General features: G+C 38.9%; 1 protein-coding gene across 1 annotated transcript; it reads left to right on the top strand.

Moving 5' to 3' along the window:
- The first annotated feature begins 320 nt into the window (after positions 1–320).
- Positions 321–17,915, top strand: RNF14 (ring finger protein 14). Its single transcript, XM_063120668.1, has 8 exons — positions 321–408; positions 3,612–3,774; positions 8,481–8,632; positions 9,795–10,307; positions 11,293–11,521; positions 12,169–12,341; positions 14,457–14,587; positions 15,444–17,915. Exons 2-8 carry the CDS (start codon positions 3,621–3,623, stop codon positions 15,496–15,498), a joined length of 1,407 nt encoding a protein of 468 aa, XP_062976738.1. The 5' UTR covers positions 321–408; positions 3,612–3,620; the 3' UTR covers positions 15,499–17,915.

Genomic DNA, 17,915 nt, shown 5'->3' with positions numbered 1-17,915 from the left:
TATATTTCAAATAAACATATTTCCCTATTGGTGCCTGTTTGCCTACTATACCTGAAATCACGCATTCTTGTTCAAAACACCCAGTAACACTCTCCCGTCCCGCAAAACAAAGCTAGGCTCCATTTCATCAAATTGCTGCCTCAAACCACCACCACCACCCCGCGCTTCCCACAAGCTCAGCGCTCAGTCGTGCTGCTGCTGCCGCCTTGACTTTCTCGCTGGCACGGTGAACTTTTGCCCCTCCAACAGTGCGACATGGAGCTGCTGAATCAACCCGGAAGCCAAAGACCGCACATGACTCTCTCTCTCTCTCTATGCTCTTTCCTTGCTCCTCTAGGAGCTCAAGCCGGAACTTGTCACCGAAGCCAGAATACATAAGTGACTCGAGGGAGGGGGTCGCTTTATCTGGTGAGTGACGGGCTGACGGGCGCACGGAGGGCGAGGGAAGGTGGCGGGTGGGGTGGGGTGGGGTGGGGGACACCAGTTCCCTGGGCGTATGGAAGCCAGAAGCAAGAGGGACGCAGATTAGGAAGGTTGGGCTCCGTATTAGCAGAGCCTCATAGTGCTGGGGGAGAACGTGGTTTGGCAATAGAAGAGGCACGTCAAGGCGGATTAAAGACTGAGGAACGGAAGGGCGTTGTGCACCTGTGGGCTCCGCTACGCGAGGGTTCGTGCCTCTCTGCTGCCTGACGTGATGGACCACTCAGTGCAGCTTAGGGCAGCCTTCTTCGACTTTGGACTTCAACTCCCATCAGCCCTAGCCAGATTGGCCAATGATCAGGAATGCTGGGAGCCGTAGTCGAAAACCTGGAGGGCACCATGTTGGGGAAGGCTGTGCTTAGGGAAGCTGATTGGGTTCAAGGAGCAGCTGTCCCCAAAGATAGGGGTGATTTGATGTTTTACAACAAGTGTGGATGTATCTTGAATATCAGAGGGGGGGAAGCTTGGGGCCCTTTCAAACGTTGACATTATCATCATCGTCATTATCACTAGTACTGCAAACATACAGCTTATTGCTAACTTTAAAAAAAACAAATTATATCCATGCTGCCTTTCTACTAAAAGTCATCATGGCCGTTCAAAGCAAAGCCGAACAGTCAATAAAGCCATTTTAAAATGTTAAAACCACAAGAATACCCAAGGTAATTTTAAAAGCCCCATTTAAAGAGGTGTGTCTGGACACCTTTTCTGAAAACAAAGGGTGGGGGCCAGTCTTCTTCACCTCTTGTGGGGCATCTTCCAGGTAGCTTTCCTAAGATCTGCAGCGGTGCAGTCAACTTTTTCATGCCCATTTTAACCCCCTGCTGTTGATTCTGTTGCCATGGCAAGCCTTTACATGGATGGCAGTCACAAGTGTCACCAGTACCAAGTGGATATTGCCTGTGACAAAACCAGTGACAAAATGATACTGTTTCTTTACTCTCTGTGCCTTTTGTGTGTGTGTTTGCGTGTGTGTGTGTGTACACGTACGTACGTGTACTTTAAACTTACATCTTTAGAGGTTGAGCTCTCCCCACTGTACTACTCAAGGGGAGATGATGCTTCTAGTTCTTGAGATGAATTGCAGTCGAAGGAAGATTTTGCAGAATCATATGAATAACCATTTAAGAAATTTATGAGCAGTTAAGGGAATTTGTGAAGTCTCCTTTCAATCAAATGGCCTTTTAGAATCTGGGTGGGCATTTGTAAGGGATGCTTTGCTCCTAACATCTTTTGTCATGGGACAGAAGCTTGCAGTAGATCTTTTGTTGCCTTGTATTACACCTGTGTTCCCTGCATTCTTTGTGTAGATGAAAACCTTTTCCATTAACACCTGAGCTTAGGTGTCATACTGTAAAGTCACATAAGCTAGTCAAATTTAGTAAGGTGGAGATTCATTAAATTCAATAACTTTTATTCTGGAACTGAAAGTAGACAACAGGAATGTTATTGGTGTATTTTTTTGTGAATCACCCAGATTCGTCTGTGGGGTGATATAGAAATATAATAAATGATTATATTTTCGCTGGGTATCATAAACATTTATAAAATGGTGAGATGCTGATTTTTTATTCCTTTTCCGACAGAAAATAAATATTACACCTCATTCACCCTGTACAGGCAACTGTAAGGCTTCCTTCTATGACCTGCTCTCTGAGCAACGCCTTAAGGATCTATGTCTCCTTAAAAATCCCACCTTTCTTCTTTTTACCTTCACCTGCCAAGTAATGTTGGGTTTAAGTTGTAGATGTGGGGTGAGTAACACTCCAAACGCTTATGGCTTAACACAACAGTTTACTAATAAAGTAAAATAAACAAATGACAACTAAAGGTATTTAGTCAATAGAGTTGAGTGATATAAAGGCGTTAAAATAAAATAAATTTGTAAAAATGCAAGTTCTTTTATCCCAAGATGCTTCTTTCTGCTTCTTCCATAAGCTGTAGTCTTTCTCTGGCCCTGGGGGTCTGCTTGCTGTGCTTTCACAATTTTAAACCCTCTTTCCCAAAAACAGATGTAAAGTTCTCACTGATGAAATAAAACTTAGCAGGAGAAATGAACCTTAACCAGGGAAATGAACATTAACTGGAGAAAAGAAACTACTCATTTCAGGGATACCCCCTCCTAATAGGCCTCTAAGGCCTGACTTTACTACTTTGTAGGCCTCAAAACTTCACAGCAGCATAAGTCACCACCATCTTTGTCTTCTTCAAAAAACAACCCCAAAACAAACAAACCTTGTGCTTCTCCTGCCCTGGTTATTCCGAGAATAAACGAGGTTGATCATCAGGCCTTACTAATGTGACGGACTTATAATTTCTGCTTATGGTGTTTCTTACAAAAATGAAAAAAATCAGCCATGTTATGCATTGGGGAGGCTTCTGTGTTCTTGTGTGTAACTTGAGAAAGAAAAATATTTAAATAGAAGAAAATATCTTTTACATATGCCCTTTTTAGAAAAGATCACTACACTACCATTTTTAAAAATAATATTTATATAGGATCTTTGATATGCATGGCATTTTACAGAATACAAGAGAACAGATCCCTGTCCCAAGGTGCTTACCATATAAAATTTGATATGGGGGGTGGGGTGGGGGAATAGAGAAAGAGGAGGGAAGTAGAAGCAGGAGTAAATATTCTCGCCTCCCTGCTCCTCCAGCTTCTCTGCAAAGGAAGAGATTGGAAGCTGATTTCAATTAGTGTGTGTTGTCCAAACCCTAAACTATGAATAATCTTCACAATGTTGAAACAAGCTGGCTTCATAAACTATGGTTTGAAATTTGCCTGTCTCAACTAACCATAGTTAAAGACTAACTGCAATTTGTCTGGGTTCAGACATCATGCTTAATTGTATTTAGCTTAGAATGAACCGCCCAGATTCCACCCTATTGGGCGGTATAGAAATGTAATAAATAAATAAATAAATAAATTGGAAATAAAAGCTTCTGGACACCCCACTGTACTGAGAGTTCACAAACTTGGAGCTTGCTCCTGCTCATTTCTGCAAAGATAAAAACATGGTTCATCTAGCTGTAGCATACATAAGTATGATCTGAATCAATTCTCTAATAGACAATTCTAATTGTAGTGTCTACCTATTTTTTTCTGGGGATACATTCACGATTCACAGGAACTTTAAATGTCTTCAGAGGACAAAGAAGCTCAGGAGGATGAGCTTCTTGCTTTGGCAAGTATTTATGATGAAGATGAATTCAAGAGAGCACAGTCTGTACAGGGAGGAGAAACTAGAATCTCTGTTGATCTGCCTCAAAACTTCAACATATCTGTGAGTGGTGAGTCCAGGTTATGTTTTGATTTTTTTGGTGGTGGTGGAGGTACTTCTTGAAATATGTTGTAGTACTGCTGTATGTTCCAAATGTTTTAATCCATGTCCCCTCTTCCAAGATGCAGGAACTGGTTCATAAAGTGGCCCACTGTGCATATTCTATGCATGGTGTGGCAAAATTTACCCCCTCACAATCTTGCTTGTTTCTTTACTACTGTATTTTTTTAATTTTCCAGATTACATTATCAGTGAGATAAAGTGCATAACATAAAGGGCTTAATAACATATAATACTAATATTTACATAGCTTAACCAACATTTAATATCATATCTATTTTTTTTAAAAAAATCATCAATAACAGTGCCAATAAATACTAAGCCAATCTTTAAAATGCAGCAAGACATGTCATTAAACAGCATCCCATACTTTCAGATTTTAGAAATATGTGCTTATATATATAAAATACATAACAAAATAAAAACATCTTTTCTTCCCAACCTGAAATCACTAAACTGTTTTGATGCAACCCCAGATGTCTGATAGGGATAGCTCTTACGTATGTAGGATTATACTGGTGGAATACCAATAAAGAATGATAACAATGATAATCTAAGAGTTGTACCAATAGTTTGCCAAACATCCATAGCAAACCATAGTTACTGAGAGCCAGGAAATGGGGGAGGGAATTAGCATCCATGTTGGGAGCAAGCATGCAAGCCCACAACATTGCTAGCCAAATATGTCTTTTTTAAAAATATTTTTTTATTTTAAAACATCCAAACAATACAACAATACAATATAAAACAATGCCTCATAATACACAATAATATAAAGTAAACAATTTAATAAACATATGTTCTAACTTAATTCCATTTAACATAACATAATTAACATAAATGTGCTCCCTCCAGCCCCTGGATCTTATTCATATTTCCAAAATCTCATTACTTCCTCTGGAGGTGTTTTCCCTCTGCCCTTTAGTAATACAAATTCTAAAAACTTTCCATATTCCTTCAAAATCATTCGTTTTTATCATTCCTCTTCTAACTTTCATGTTACATGTTAATTTTTCATTAATAGCAATATCCCATATTTCTTTATACCAATCTTCTATATGATAATCCCCTTGAACCTTCCAGTTCCTAGATATCATTAGTCTTGCTGCTATTAACAAATTCGTTATCAATTCTTTTGTCTCTTGATTACAATTCAGTTCTCCATAAACTGATAATAATGCCACAGTAGGCGTCTCTTCAATCTCCATTCCTAAAATTTCTTTTATCTCTTTAAACACCATTTTCCATAATTTTTGTACATATTCACATTCCCACCACATATGTAAATACGTTGCTTTCTCTTGACAACCTCTCCAACATATTGCTGAATTCATCTTATTTATTTTATTTAATTTCACAGGGGTTAGGTACCACCTCCAGACAAGCTTGTAATAATTTTCTTTTATCCTCACGGACATATTTCTCAACACTCGTTGTTTCCATATCCCTTTCCAACCCTGTTGCCCTATTTGTTCCTTCAAGTCAGTTTCCCATACCATCTTACCTACACTTTCCATCTCTTCCTTTTCCACTAATATTTTATATATTTCACTTGTTAAACCTTTTATTGATTTTTCTCTTTTCTCATTTTCTTTTTTTAAAATCAGCTCCTCAAACTTCGTAATTCCTCTACACTCTCCATTATCATTTAACCATTTCTTCGTCCACTGTTCTAATTGAATATAATTTAACCACGATGTAATTCCCTCTTTTAATCTCTTCTTTATTTCTTCCCTAGCTTTCATTCTTTCTAACCAATCTTTTAACTTCATTACCTTTCCTTCTTTTAAACTTTTTCCCAACTTTTTTTTTAAATTTTCCGGAAAGTTCCTCATCATTATCACTGGTGATATTGGGGAAATACTCGGAAGTAAGTCTTTTTTTATATAATCGCCATATTTCCCAGTGATTTTTTAAAAGGGGGTTCTCTATTTCTTCCCCTCCTTTCTTTGCATAATCTCTAAAAAATATATTTTCTAATTTCCATTCTATATCCTCTCCCTTTCTATCCTCCAACCAACTTAAATCTCCTATTCCTATCATACTTTCTACTATGTGTCTCAGCCTATTAGCTACTTGATATAACTTTAGGTTTGGGAACCCAAGCCCTCCTTTTTTCTGCATTACATACCAACTTTTTCAATTAAGTCTCGCCTTTCTATCTCCATTACAAAAGTTATTTACTATACTTTGCCAACTTTTTAATTCTTTTTCTGATATTCTTATTGGCATCATTCTAAATAAAAATTTTACTTTTGGTAAAATCCTCATTTTTATAAGGGCTATTCTTCCAAACCAAGATAAGTTTATCCTTTTATATTTTTCTAATTTACTCATAACTTCTTGTTTCAAACTCTTTAAATTTCCCTTTTCCAAATCCTCTAAATTCCTAGTAAGCTTAATTCCTAGGTATTTTATTATTTCTTTAACTTTCAAATTTTTCTCTTTACTCTCCCACTCTCTCTCCTCTAACAACATCATCTCTGACTTTGTCCAATTTATTTTTAATCCCGTCGCCTCTTCAAATTCCCTCAGGTGATGTTTTATTCTATCTATTTTCTTTAATGGATTCTTAATTGTTAATACAGTATCATCTGCAAACATATTTATTTTGATTTCCTACTTCCATCCTATTCCCTCAATCGCGTCATCTTCTCTTTTCACGTTCGCCAATAGTTCTATTACCAATACAAATAAACCGGTGAAAGTGGGCAACCTTGTCTTGTTCCTCGGGCTAGTTGTATTTTTTCTGTCACTCCATCATTTACCACTACTGAAGCTAAATTTCGCGAGTATAATTGTTCTATTAAACCTTTAAATCTATCCCCAAATCCCATCTTTTCTATTATCATCTTTAATGCTGGCCAACTCACACAATCTAAAGCTTTGAATATATCTAAAGCTATTATTCCTGCTCTCAGCTTTCCCTTTTTTATCTCCTGTATTATATTTAGAACCCTTTCCACCAAATTATGCATTTGTCTTCCCGCCACAAAACCACACTGATCCTTCCCAATAGAGTTACCTATAAATGTATTCATTCGCTTTGCCATTATAGCTGATAAAATTTTGGCATCTTGATTTATTAATGAAATAGGTCTATATGAATCTGGAACTGTCAAGTCCTTATCAAGCTTTGGAATTAATATAATTATTGACTGTTCCCACAATGGTGGTATCTTATCTCCTTCTATTATTCCATTATATAATTTTATTAATTTCAACACTAATATTTTTTAAAATGTTTTATAATACTCCGATCCCAATCCATCTATACCGGGGGATTTCCCCCCTTTTAATTTATCTATGACTTCTTCTATTTCTCTTTGAGTAATATATCCTTCCATTAACTCTTTATCCTCCCTCTTCAACCTTGTCTTTATATGCTTTTCTGTGTAGGTTCCCATTCTTGCCTTCAGTGTGACTCTTTCCTTATACAAATCCTGATAAAATTCTTGGAAAATCTTTATTTTTTCTTTCATCGTATTACATGGCTTCCCCATTTTATCTTTAACTATCCCTATTGAGTTCTTTGCCTTTTTTATGTGTGTGGCCTTGGCCAACACCTTAGAATTCCTATTACTGTTCTCAAAATACTCCCTTTTTAAATAAACCTAATTTCTCTGTACTTCCTCCAAATTTCTATTTTCTAATTCTTTGTTTTTTGCTTGTAGTTTATTAACATTTGTTTATTTCTACTTTGCAAATACTCTCCTTCCAACTTTTTAACTTCATCCTCCAATTTTTTCTGTATCCCCTCTTGTTGTCTCCTTAATTTACAAGTTTCTCTAATACAAATCCCCCTAGCTACCGCCTTCATTGTATCCCACAATACTGGTGGGGGACATTCCCCATTATCATTGATTTCCCATAAATCTTGTAACTCTTTCCCCATCTTCTCCACTACCTTCTCATATTTTAATATTCTAGTATTTAACTTCCATCTATTAGCTTCTCTGTAGTCACCTTAAAATCCATGTTTACCAATACGTGGTCAGTTACTTTAATTACCCCTACCTCTGTGTTGCAAACTTTTATTGCTAACTCTTTTGAGACAAAAATGTAATCTGTCCTTGAAAAGGTTCTATGAACTGGTGAATAAAAGTGTACCCAGCTTCCCCCCACCCCCTCGTCATTCGTCAAACATCTATTAAATCCTTTTCCTTTATTATTTTATTTAAACTTGTAATATTTTCCTTCTTTCTCGGGCAGTGGGGTTTGACTTATCTGAAATGTTATCCATCACCATATTAAAATCTCCAGCCAGTATTACATGCCCTTTTTTTATTTCCTCCATTTCTCTAAATACTTCCCTATAGAAATCACTTTGGTTCTCATTAGGGGCATAAATGTTAACTAAAGTGTAATACTCCCCTGCCATTTGCCCTTGTATCATAACATATCTCCCTTTCCCATCCCAAATATGTCTGAACCAGACCAATGTTCTTGGTGAACACTGTTGTAAACCGCCCAGAGAGCTTCGGCTGTGGGGTGGTATATAAATTAAATAAATAAATAAATAAATAAATAAATAAATCAACTATAATATAAATGTTTTCAAATGAAGGAAAAGTTTATGGAAATCATATCAAACAGTTACACAGAATAATTTTACACTTGCTTCTCCTTTACACTATCAGGTTTATTTTGTTTCAGACAACCTGACAGAGAATCTTCAGAACAGCAAGTTTGAATGCACAGTCTGCTTCTTACCTCCGATTGTGCTGAATTTTGAATTCCCAACAGACTACCCATCAACCTCCCCACCTGTGTTCACTCTCAGTAGCAAGTGGCTCTCCCGGGCTCAGGTTTGGCACAAATCTTTTAACACTTCATGTAGTTGTCCAGAATGCTAAATGTATTTTTTGAATGATTAACACTCTAGCTGATTGTTATCCAGGTTGCAGCCAATGGCTTACAAAACAGCTTATAAGAAACTTAATAATTAAAAAGGAAAATATGCTATAGTTTGTTAGGAAATAAGTTCTATTCAACACAATATAATTTTGCTTTTGAATGAAAAGTATTTGCTTTTAGGATTGGGCTGAAAGAGAGCAATCACACACACAAGTGACAAGTTACTTTGAAATAAGCATGTTCTGAACCAGGGTGTGAATTTCTCCTATTTCTTTTGAGAAATTTATATTAGAGCATCCTTTTTTCAATAATTTTGTCCTAATCTTGAAATCTGACACTGTCTTAAAAGATATAGGGCTGGTTTGCACCATGGGATGTTTTTGGAAGCCAGATTCCGGTTGGACATCAGGAAAAACTTCCTGAATGTTAGAGCAATACAACAATGGAACCAATTACCTAGGGAGGTTGTGGGCTCTCCCACACTAGAGGCATTCAAGAGGCAACTGGACAGCTATCTGTCAGGGATGCTTTAAGATAGGTTTCTGCAATGAGCAAAGGGTTGGATTCGATGGCCTTATAGGCCCCTTCCAACTCTACTATTCTATGATTCTATGGTTATTTTTGGTTTGTTTTCCCTCTCCAATAAGCCATGTTGCCCAGGTTTTGACAACATGACAAGCTACACCTAGGCGTTGATTGTGAAATCATGATCTGCATGCACCTGACATGCACTGCAGTTTCAATAAGCCACGGTGGCTTATTTTGATCATGCTAACCAGGTTAGAGTATGATTATTGAGAGAGGGAGGGGGGGAACCTCAGCACCTGGTAGACAAAGAGAAGGGGAGGAGGCCCTTTTCCCCGGTACTGATGAAATGATTTTCTTCATTCATTTGTAAGCTGGAAAGATCATTTGTGCATGCTAGTTCAAAGAAGGATGTCTCGTTGCTGAAGATTATTGCTCCTGAGGAAGGAGAGTTTAATTCTCCAAAACATGTTAAACCGTAAATAACAATAAAGAGAATAGAACTGAGAATAAACTCTTTTTCTTTCTCGTTGCATAGTATGATTGTCCCAGGAGTTCTACTACTGTTATTTCCCCCCTCCCTTTTAGCTCACTGCTCTTTGCAAGCATTTAGACAACTTATGGGAAGAAAACCGAGGCTGTGTGGTCTTGTTTGCCTGGATGCAGTTTCTGAAGGAAGAAACACTTGCGTATCTCAACATCAGTTCCCCTTATGAGCCAAAGATATGTGAACAAGGAGAAGAACAAAAGAAGATCAACAAAGAGGAAGCTTGCTATGGTGTATCAGGTGCTGCAGCAGCACAGGAAGAAGCTCTCGATGAAAGAGCTGTGCAAGATGTTGAGTCTTTGTCCAACCTGATCAGGGAAATTCTAGACTTTGATCGGGCCCAAAGAGAAAAGTGCTTCAACAGTAAAATGTACACATGTAATATCTGTTTTTCTGAAAAGTTGGGAAGTGAATGTATGTACTTTATGGACTGCAGGCATGTGTACTGCAAGGCCTGTTTAAAGGACTACTTTGAAATTCAAATCAAAGATGGGCAGGTCCACTGCCTGAATTGTCCGGAACCCAAATGTCCTTCGGTTGCTACTCCTGGGCAGGTAAAAATGAATTAAAAATCTCTTTATGGGTTGTCCCTTCAATTAAGCATAGGGTAGTACTATATTGTGCCTATGTGCTTGTGGGACCCACAACTTGTACAATGGGGCTTTGGTGGTTCTAAAAATAACCCTGGAAATGAGTGGAAATACTAATTTCCAGAATAAGTCAGGACAGCAGAACACACAGAAGGGAGCTCTGCTGATCTGCCCTGATCCGGAACCAAGCGTTTTCGCTCGTTTCCAGGGTTATTTTTAGAAGTGCCAAAGCCCTGCTGTATGTGCAGCAGGTCCTGCAAGCGCAATGAAAACAGCGGAGGCTGAGTGACCCTGTTGGATACTGCCCATAAAGCTTACATCCAGTGCCATCTTGGGAGCTCAAAAATAGGGGTTCCCCAGAGAGGAAAGCCCAGCCTTCAAAAGTGGTCACTTGCTTACAAAGGGATTGTGGTTATAAAGGACAGTGGTATCAGTAACACTAAAGAATGTTTCATAAAACAGCAGGGTGTCAATCCTGTCATCCTGCAGAAACGAAACATCTCTAATATTTTTGGAATTGCTTTGTGCTTGATTTAAGCACAAACTTCAGTGTATTCTTCTAGTTTTCTGTTGCAGGTGATGCTCACTAAACTTGAAGGAGTGTGAATCTTTGATAGCACCTGAAATGCCTGGACCTTGGATATCTTGAACCCATAGAAATAGGCAAACTTGGGCACTGATGAGCAAGAGTAGTAAATTCCATGTTAGGATATAAACTGAGAGCCATCACTGCTCTCTGACATTTCTATGATAAGGCAATATATCTAATGAGAGCACATAATTAATACTTCCACACTTTTTTTTAAAAAAAAAACACCTTTCTGGTTTTTTTCTTTAAGCAGACTGTGGGATAAATGTTGCTCCGACATAAGCAGCCAATGTTGGCTTCCTCGTTTTCTGATAATCAAACTTCACCAATGCTACATTGTATTGATCCTTTTTCTTTTAGGTAAAAGAGCTGGTGGAAGAACAACTGTTTGCACGTTATGATCGCCTGCTGCTTCAGTCAAGCTTGGATCTGATGGCAGATGTAGTGTATTGCCCACGCCCGTGCTGCCAAACACCAGTAATGCAGGAACCGTGTTGCACAATGGGCATCTGTTCAAAGTGCAATTATGCTTTCTGTACATTGTGTAAGATGACTTACCATGGTGTCTCCCCCTGTAAAGTAACTGCAGGTAAGTTGAACACAAGAAAAAGACTTTTCATGCTGGAATATACTTGCCCTCCCCACACCGGCTGTATTTTGCAAGGACAACTTTTCCCCCCTGTGCAAGTGAATGGAGGAATCACTTCATTTACATTGAGGAGGGGAAAATAGCTTGGTAGGTGCCTTAGCCTGGCCTTGCAGGCACAGTGCTACCTATGGGTGCTGCATTGGAGACCCCTGTTATAAAGTGCAAAACTAGAAGACCTTATCGGGTAAAGATAATAATAAACAAGATAGCTGTGACATTCTGTTTAAAATCCATTTTTCTATAAGCACTTCAGTAAATACCTACACTGGCACTTTTTGAAACTCAATAAAATTTGGGGGGAGGGGAGTGGAATGCGAAATGTTCCAGCCCGTAACATTTCTTCATAGTCCCTATTGCTCTGTATAGGATGCATATACAAAATTGGCTAGTAATGACATTTGTATTGTTTAAGAAGTAAAGTTACATTGCAATCCTGTACCCACTTACCTGGGAGTAAGCCTTGTTGAATTGCACTGTTAGGCATGTTTGTATAATGTGTGTGTGTGTGTGTGTATGTGTATATATATATATATATATAGAAGGCTGAAAGCATTTTACTCTTTGTTCCATTATTTCCCTTATCTTAGAGAAGTTAGTGGACTTGCGCAATGAGTACCTTGAAGCAGATGAGACCACAAAAAAGTTTTTAGAGCAACGTTTTGGGAAAAGAGTGATTCAAAAGGCTCTTGAGGAGATGGAAAGTAAAGAATGGCTGGAAAAGAACTCCAAATCATGTCCTTATTGTGGAACTCCTATAGAGGTGAGATCAGGGCAGAGGGAGTGGACTCGAGAGTATCGAATATTTGTTCTCTTAGGATACTAATTCAGCTACTCATGGGTGCGTACCTTAGAACTTTGTTTCTGCTTAGAGTGCCCATGCACAGCTCCATTTATGGGTAATGCCCTCAATCAAAGCCAGACTTCTCCAGAGAACAATTACTGTTGGGGCTGAAAGGCTGGAACCCCTTCAAGCAGATTAGTTTTTGCAGAACTAAGAGAAGCTGCTAAGTAGAAGAGAGTTATTTCCTATTCTGTTAGCAATTGAATGTGCCTCTGAACATTTCCTCGTGAGGTAAAAACTACTGTTCTAAATCTATTTTTTCCTGCATTAGGCTATTTTACAAAAATGCACTGTTGTATTTCCGTTTTGCATTCCTCGCAATATATATTTGTGTGTGAGTGTGTATATATATATATATATATATATATATATATATATATATATATATGCTGTTTTATCTGGTTGAGCTTTTATATTGTATTTTATATTATGGTTTTATACTGTTGTTTTATACTTTGAATGTTTTTAATTTTTGTGAACCACCCAGAGAGCTCTGGCTATTGGGCAGTATAGAAATGTAATAAGTAAATAGTTTTGGGGGGTCATTTTTGACACATACCACCCACACCCACCCCGCTTTGGCATTATGCCTGAACAGATGCGGTTTAAAAGATGCTGACAGTCTAGAAAAGTAATGACCATATTTGATTATTACATGTCATCTGTTTCTAGTCTCAAGGAAAACTCCAGTTTTCCATATATTAGCATTGTTAAAGGTTGTGTGAGCATGCTCTAAGGAATAGATGGGATATTAAAAATTACTGAGAGATGCCTCAGAAACGGACCTTAGGCCTTCAAATTGGGAGCATTATTTCCTAAAAATGCTTTTATAAGTATGAGCCAATCTTTACTTTCTGTGGCTCATGAAAGAACTACAGCTTCAGGTGAGCTACTATCAGAAAGTGGGAAGGATAATCTGTGGTATAAGGTAGGGAAACCACCGTTCATTCAGTCTAAGTGCAAAGAACAACATTGTTCTACATCAGGGATCTCCAACCTTTTTTGTCCATGGGCATATTTTGCATTTTGGAAAAGTGCTCTGGGAACCACCATAAATTAGTGCTCGCTCGCTTTCACTTGCTCTCTTTCTGGCTCCTCCTCTCTGTCTTTCTTTCCTTCTTTCCATCTTTTTCTGACCCTTCCTTCCTTAGTTCCTTCCTTCCTTTCTCTCACTCACTCACTCACTTTCTGGCTCCTCTCTCTTTCTGGCTCTTCTTTTCTCTTTCACTGCCCCCCCCCCCCCCCGTCCAGCCACTTTTGGCAAGGAGAACTTTTTTCCCTCTGTGCAAGTGAATGGAGTGAACAGAGGGGGAATATAGATTGGTGGGTGCCTCAGCCTGGCTTGTGGGTGTGGTGGCATTGGAAACCTTTGTCTTGGCCTCTTCCAATACTAAGGTTGGAGAGGCACCACCAAAATGTTGTAGTACTGGGGAGAAATGCTCTGTTCAGATCTAAGAATCATGTGTCGGGAAGTGGCTAGGACTGGTCATTGCCTATCCCCCATGGTAAACATTTATTGATAAGGAGGATATCCCTTGATTAAGCTACAGAGAGAGTGGAAATTGTGAGCAATGAGGTCAGGGTGAAGTAAAATGCAAAAAGTATAGACTCTGACAACTACATTAAAGCATAAATGTATGTAAAAATGTTACAGTGACCATTCACAAATCACTAATTGATGCTAACGGGGATTTCTTTAACTAATGCTTACTGTTGTGGGAGATCATATGAAGGGATGAAAGAATGAGACCTCTTCTTCCTGTATATGCACTTCTGAGAAAGATAAAAATAGAGCTGCATGTTGTGACTTTAACGTACGTGTAGTTTGACCCTGAGATCATCATCACCTATGTGTATGAATAAGTCAAAAGAGCAGAGCAACTATTTTCCAGAATTCCAGTTAGCAGGTGTGATAAAATGCAGATTTCGGTGCAAATGGCTGATGATGACTAGAGCGGCTTTTTGGTTGCGTAAGGCACAATTGATTCTTGAATTTGTTTGCTGATCTATTTGTCTTCCTCTCTCCATTGTCAGAAATTAGATGGCTGCAACAAGATGACATGCACTGCTTGCATGCAGTACTTCTGTTGGATTTGTATGGGTTCTCTGTCAAGGGCAAACCCGTACAGGCACTTTAATGATCCATCCTCCCCATGTTTTAATCGGTATGTATACTTCTATGCTACTGAAAGACACACACACACACAAAAAAAACCCCCACTTCAGCTGCATATTGGGATGTATTGACTTGTGTTACCAGAGGCTCGAATCTACAAAACATTTAGCAAAAACTCTCTATTCAGGCTTTAAGAATAGTAGAATAATCAAGACATGACCACATATTGTAGTTATCTTTAGAGATGCAACGAAACAGTGAATGAATAACCTAGCTGCTTTTAAATTTGGAGATTGCTCCAAACTCTAGCGGCAGAGTTAGCTAATCCATAGTGGGTTTTTTCACAAAACCTCTGGGATAGATGTTAAGTTTCTTTTTGCAAGCAGGATGGACTATACTGTTGATAAGTTCAAAATCATTACATTGTTAAAAATATTTTGAGAAGTTTTTAAATGTTACATTTCACTTCTTTTTTTATTGCATTGAAATACGAAATATGTCCATACATGCACCCATACAAACAGGGAGAGACGAATAACTATATGTATACTTTCATACTAATATACGTAAATTAATCACTACAAAATCTCCATTCCTGCGTATAGTAAACTAGAATGTCAGGGAGATGGGTTTTAGCCAGCCTTCTCTCTAATATGATGTCTTTCTATGACCAGGATTTCCTCCCATTTCATTTGGTGTGGAAGTATTCAGTCTTGCAACTCTGCTACTTGCAGAGATACAATCCAGCTTTTCCACATAATACTGCTGCTTGTATGAAAGGTCTATCAGTGGGAGAAAGGATTGAAAGTGCGAGCTAAACCCCAGTGTGCACATCTTGTTACGTGTTGGCAAATGTGGATGATTTCCTAGTTCATAACTCAAACTTGTTTTCTTGTGTATCTCAGGCTATTTCAAGCTATGCAAAATGATGGTGACTTCTGGGATGAGGAAGAGGGCTAGAATCTATCCAGTATCGAAAGCTAAGAAAACAAACAGAAATGGAGTTGTGCTATGAATGCTCTGTTCAACCTTGTTTTGAACACTGACAGATAAGACACAAACACTTCAAAATGCTTTATAGAACCGCTTTTGTTTGCCGCCACTAGAAGCCTTTAACCTTATGAGGTCTAAGGTCTTTTCTTTTAGTTTTCAAATACTAGATCACTGAAAAATTGAGCAAATGCATTAAAATTTCACAATGTGTTCATATATGGCCCTGTTTCCACGAAAACTGACCCAGGTACAAGTGGAAATGGTGGAATATGGCCAACACATTCTTTACCTTTGTCTATGGAGCAAGTGGTGGTATAAATGCACATTGATACGAAACCAGAAATTCCAAACTGTTCTGATGCTGCAAAAACAGCAACTTGTTCATACTAGCATCTGTTCCAGGAGCTGGAAGATCCCCTCCCAGACCTATGAACATATTCTTGGGAGAGCATGATGCATCTGAATGTCACTTTTCACTTCCTGAAGCAGACTTTCCAAGGTTGATGGTTGAAATTATCATCTGGACTCTTGGAATAAGCATTTCTGAAGCTATCCTTCCAAACAGTATATACTTTTCCCCTGTCCAAGACCAATTAATGCTCTGAAATAGCTTTAGTGTGTGAGTATAACACCCCCCTCTCACACACACATTAATGAATGCAGTCCCCATTTAGTGGTAACTTGCCAAAGGCACGAACAACTGGCCCTGTGCCTCATCAGAAGTCTGGGGAAGGAGAACAGCAATGTTCTCACCGCCGTAACACTACAGCAGAGTTGCTTACCATGTGGTAAGTTACTATTTCATAAAATAGTTGCATCCACTTCCTACCTAAATATTTTAGAAGTTAACGAGACAGTTCTGGAAACTTTCTGTTTGGAGATGTCGTCGTCTTCCAGAAAAGGCGATGTATTGCAGGTGATGTAAGATATCTGAGTTCTACATTCTCACTGTCTTACCGTTCGTTCACAGTTTGTTTTTGTGTCAGTTTGCACTGATCTTTGGTTATGTAAAATCTGCAGAGTTTGGTCATTTCATTAGCAGCACCTTTTAGGCCCTTCCATGGCATCTCTTCCACCAATCACCGCATTCTCTAGGTGACTGGCTGTTCCCTATCCCTCCCTTTCCCTTGACCATCACTGGCTGAATGCAGCATGGGTGGCCTAATGTGGAGGTGGAGTCAGCTATGAAAGTGAGAGGAGCTAGAAGGAGCCAAGGCTTTAGTCTGTTATAGAACATTTACACTCCTTCTAGCCATTCTGAAACAATCCTCCCCACAAAAGCCAATTCAACCAACTCTAAATGCATAACCGTTAGCAGCTACTACATCAGTAGTCAAAGCAAGTCGTCATCTGTAACTAAGCAGGAGTATGGACAACTCATTAATACCTCTAGGGGAATTATTCCAAATCAGAGTGCCATCACAGGGAAAGGCCCAGAGTTTGGAAAGCAGTTCAGACCTCTGGAAAGAGCTCTTTCTCTCTCTCTAGGAAGGAAGTGGGGGTGACCCTGCTGACTTTTTGCTCCAGTCCCCCACAACACCAGCTTGATTTAGGGCTTCATAGGCGAAATCTACCACTTTAAGCTGGCATCTTTTAAGCACTGGTGTAGCAAGTCCATGGAGCTGTTTACACAACATACTAACCCACACTCAAGCACTGAATGTTTTGAACTGTGGGTTGTTCGCTAAAACATGGGTTAGCTTGTGTGAATGCAGCATGTTTTCTGCAGTGTGGGTTATTGTGTTTTCTGAATGCCGCTAGGGTGGCTTATTAACCATGCAGTGTGGCTTTTTAACCACCCTGAGCAACCCAGCAACAAACCATGGGTTCTCAAGGTGGCTTCTTTGAGAAAATAAGCCACACTGCATGGTTAACTAGCCACCCTGGCTACATTCAGTCAACATGATAACCCATGGCTCAGCAAACAACCCGCAGTTCTGAACAACCCACACTCAACCACTGAGTGTGGGTTAGTGTGTTGTGTGAACGGCTTGCATATGTTATAGTTGGACTTGCTATAAGGCTTGAGGCAGGGTGAGGAGGGGAGAAAACAATCCTCCTCCTGCATCCCTCAGAAGCTCTATTTGTAGTAACAGTTCAAACCGAGTTGAGAACAGCATAGTCTCCCTGAAGTGCAATGTTTTAGTACCTGTGAGGACTCTGAAAGATGAGCATATAGACCTGAAGGAATGAGGTGTTCATTTTTTGAATGAGAGACAGCAGATTGAGAATGTTACCCATTTTCTCAGATCAGATTTACTCAGTTCACTTAAAGTTGAATTCCCTCAGTGCCTAGCTCCATCTTCCCAACTATTATAGAATAACACAACCCAGTTCTGTTTTGGAAAATGTGTATTAATGCCTTTAATGTAAAAAACAAAAAC

The sequence above is a fragment of the Elgaria multicarinata genome, chromosome 3 (genome assembly GCF_023053635.1).
Source record: "Elgaria multicarinata webbii isolate HBS135686 ecotype San Diego chromosome 3, rElgMul1.1.pri, whole genome shotgun sequence".
In the NCBI taxonomy this organism is placed as follows: Eukaryota; Metazoa; Chordata; class Lepidosauria; order Squamata; family Anguidae; genus Elgaria; species Elgaria multicarinata.
This window is presented reverse-complemented; position numbering and strand designations above follow the sequence as displayed.

Coding starts and splice junctions, on each gene's coding strand:
- RNF14 (XM_063120668.1), top strand. CDS start 3,621: ATGTCTTCAGAGGACAAAGAAGCTCAGGAGGATGAGCTTCTTGCTTTG. Junction 3,775..8,480: donor CTTCAACATATCTGTGAGTG/GTGAGTCCAGGT, acceptor ATTTTGTTTCAG/ACAACCTGACAGAGAATCTT. Junction 11,522..12,168: donor CCCCTGTAAAGTAACTGCAG/GTAAGTTGAACA, acceptor CCCTTATCTTAG/AGAAGTTAGTGGACTTGCGC.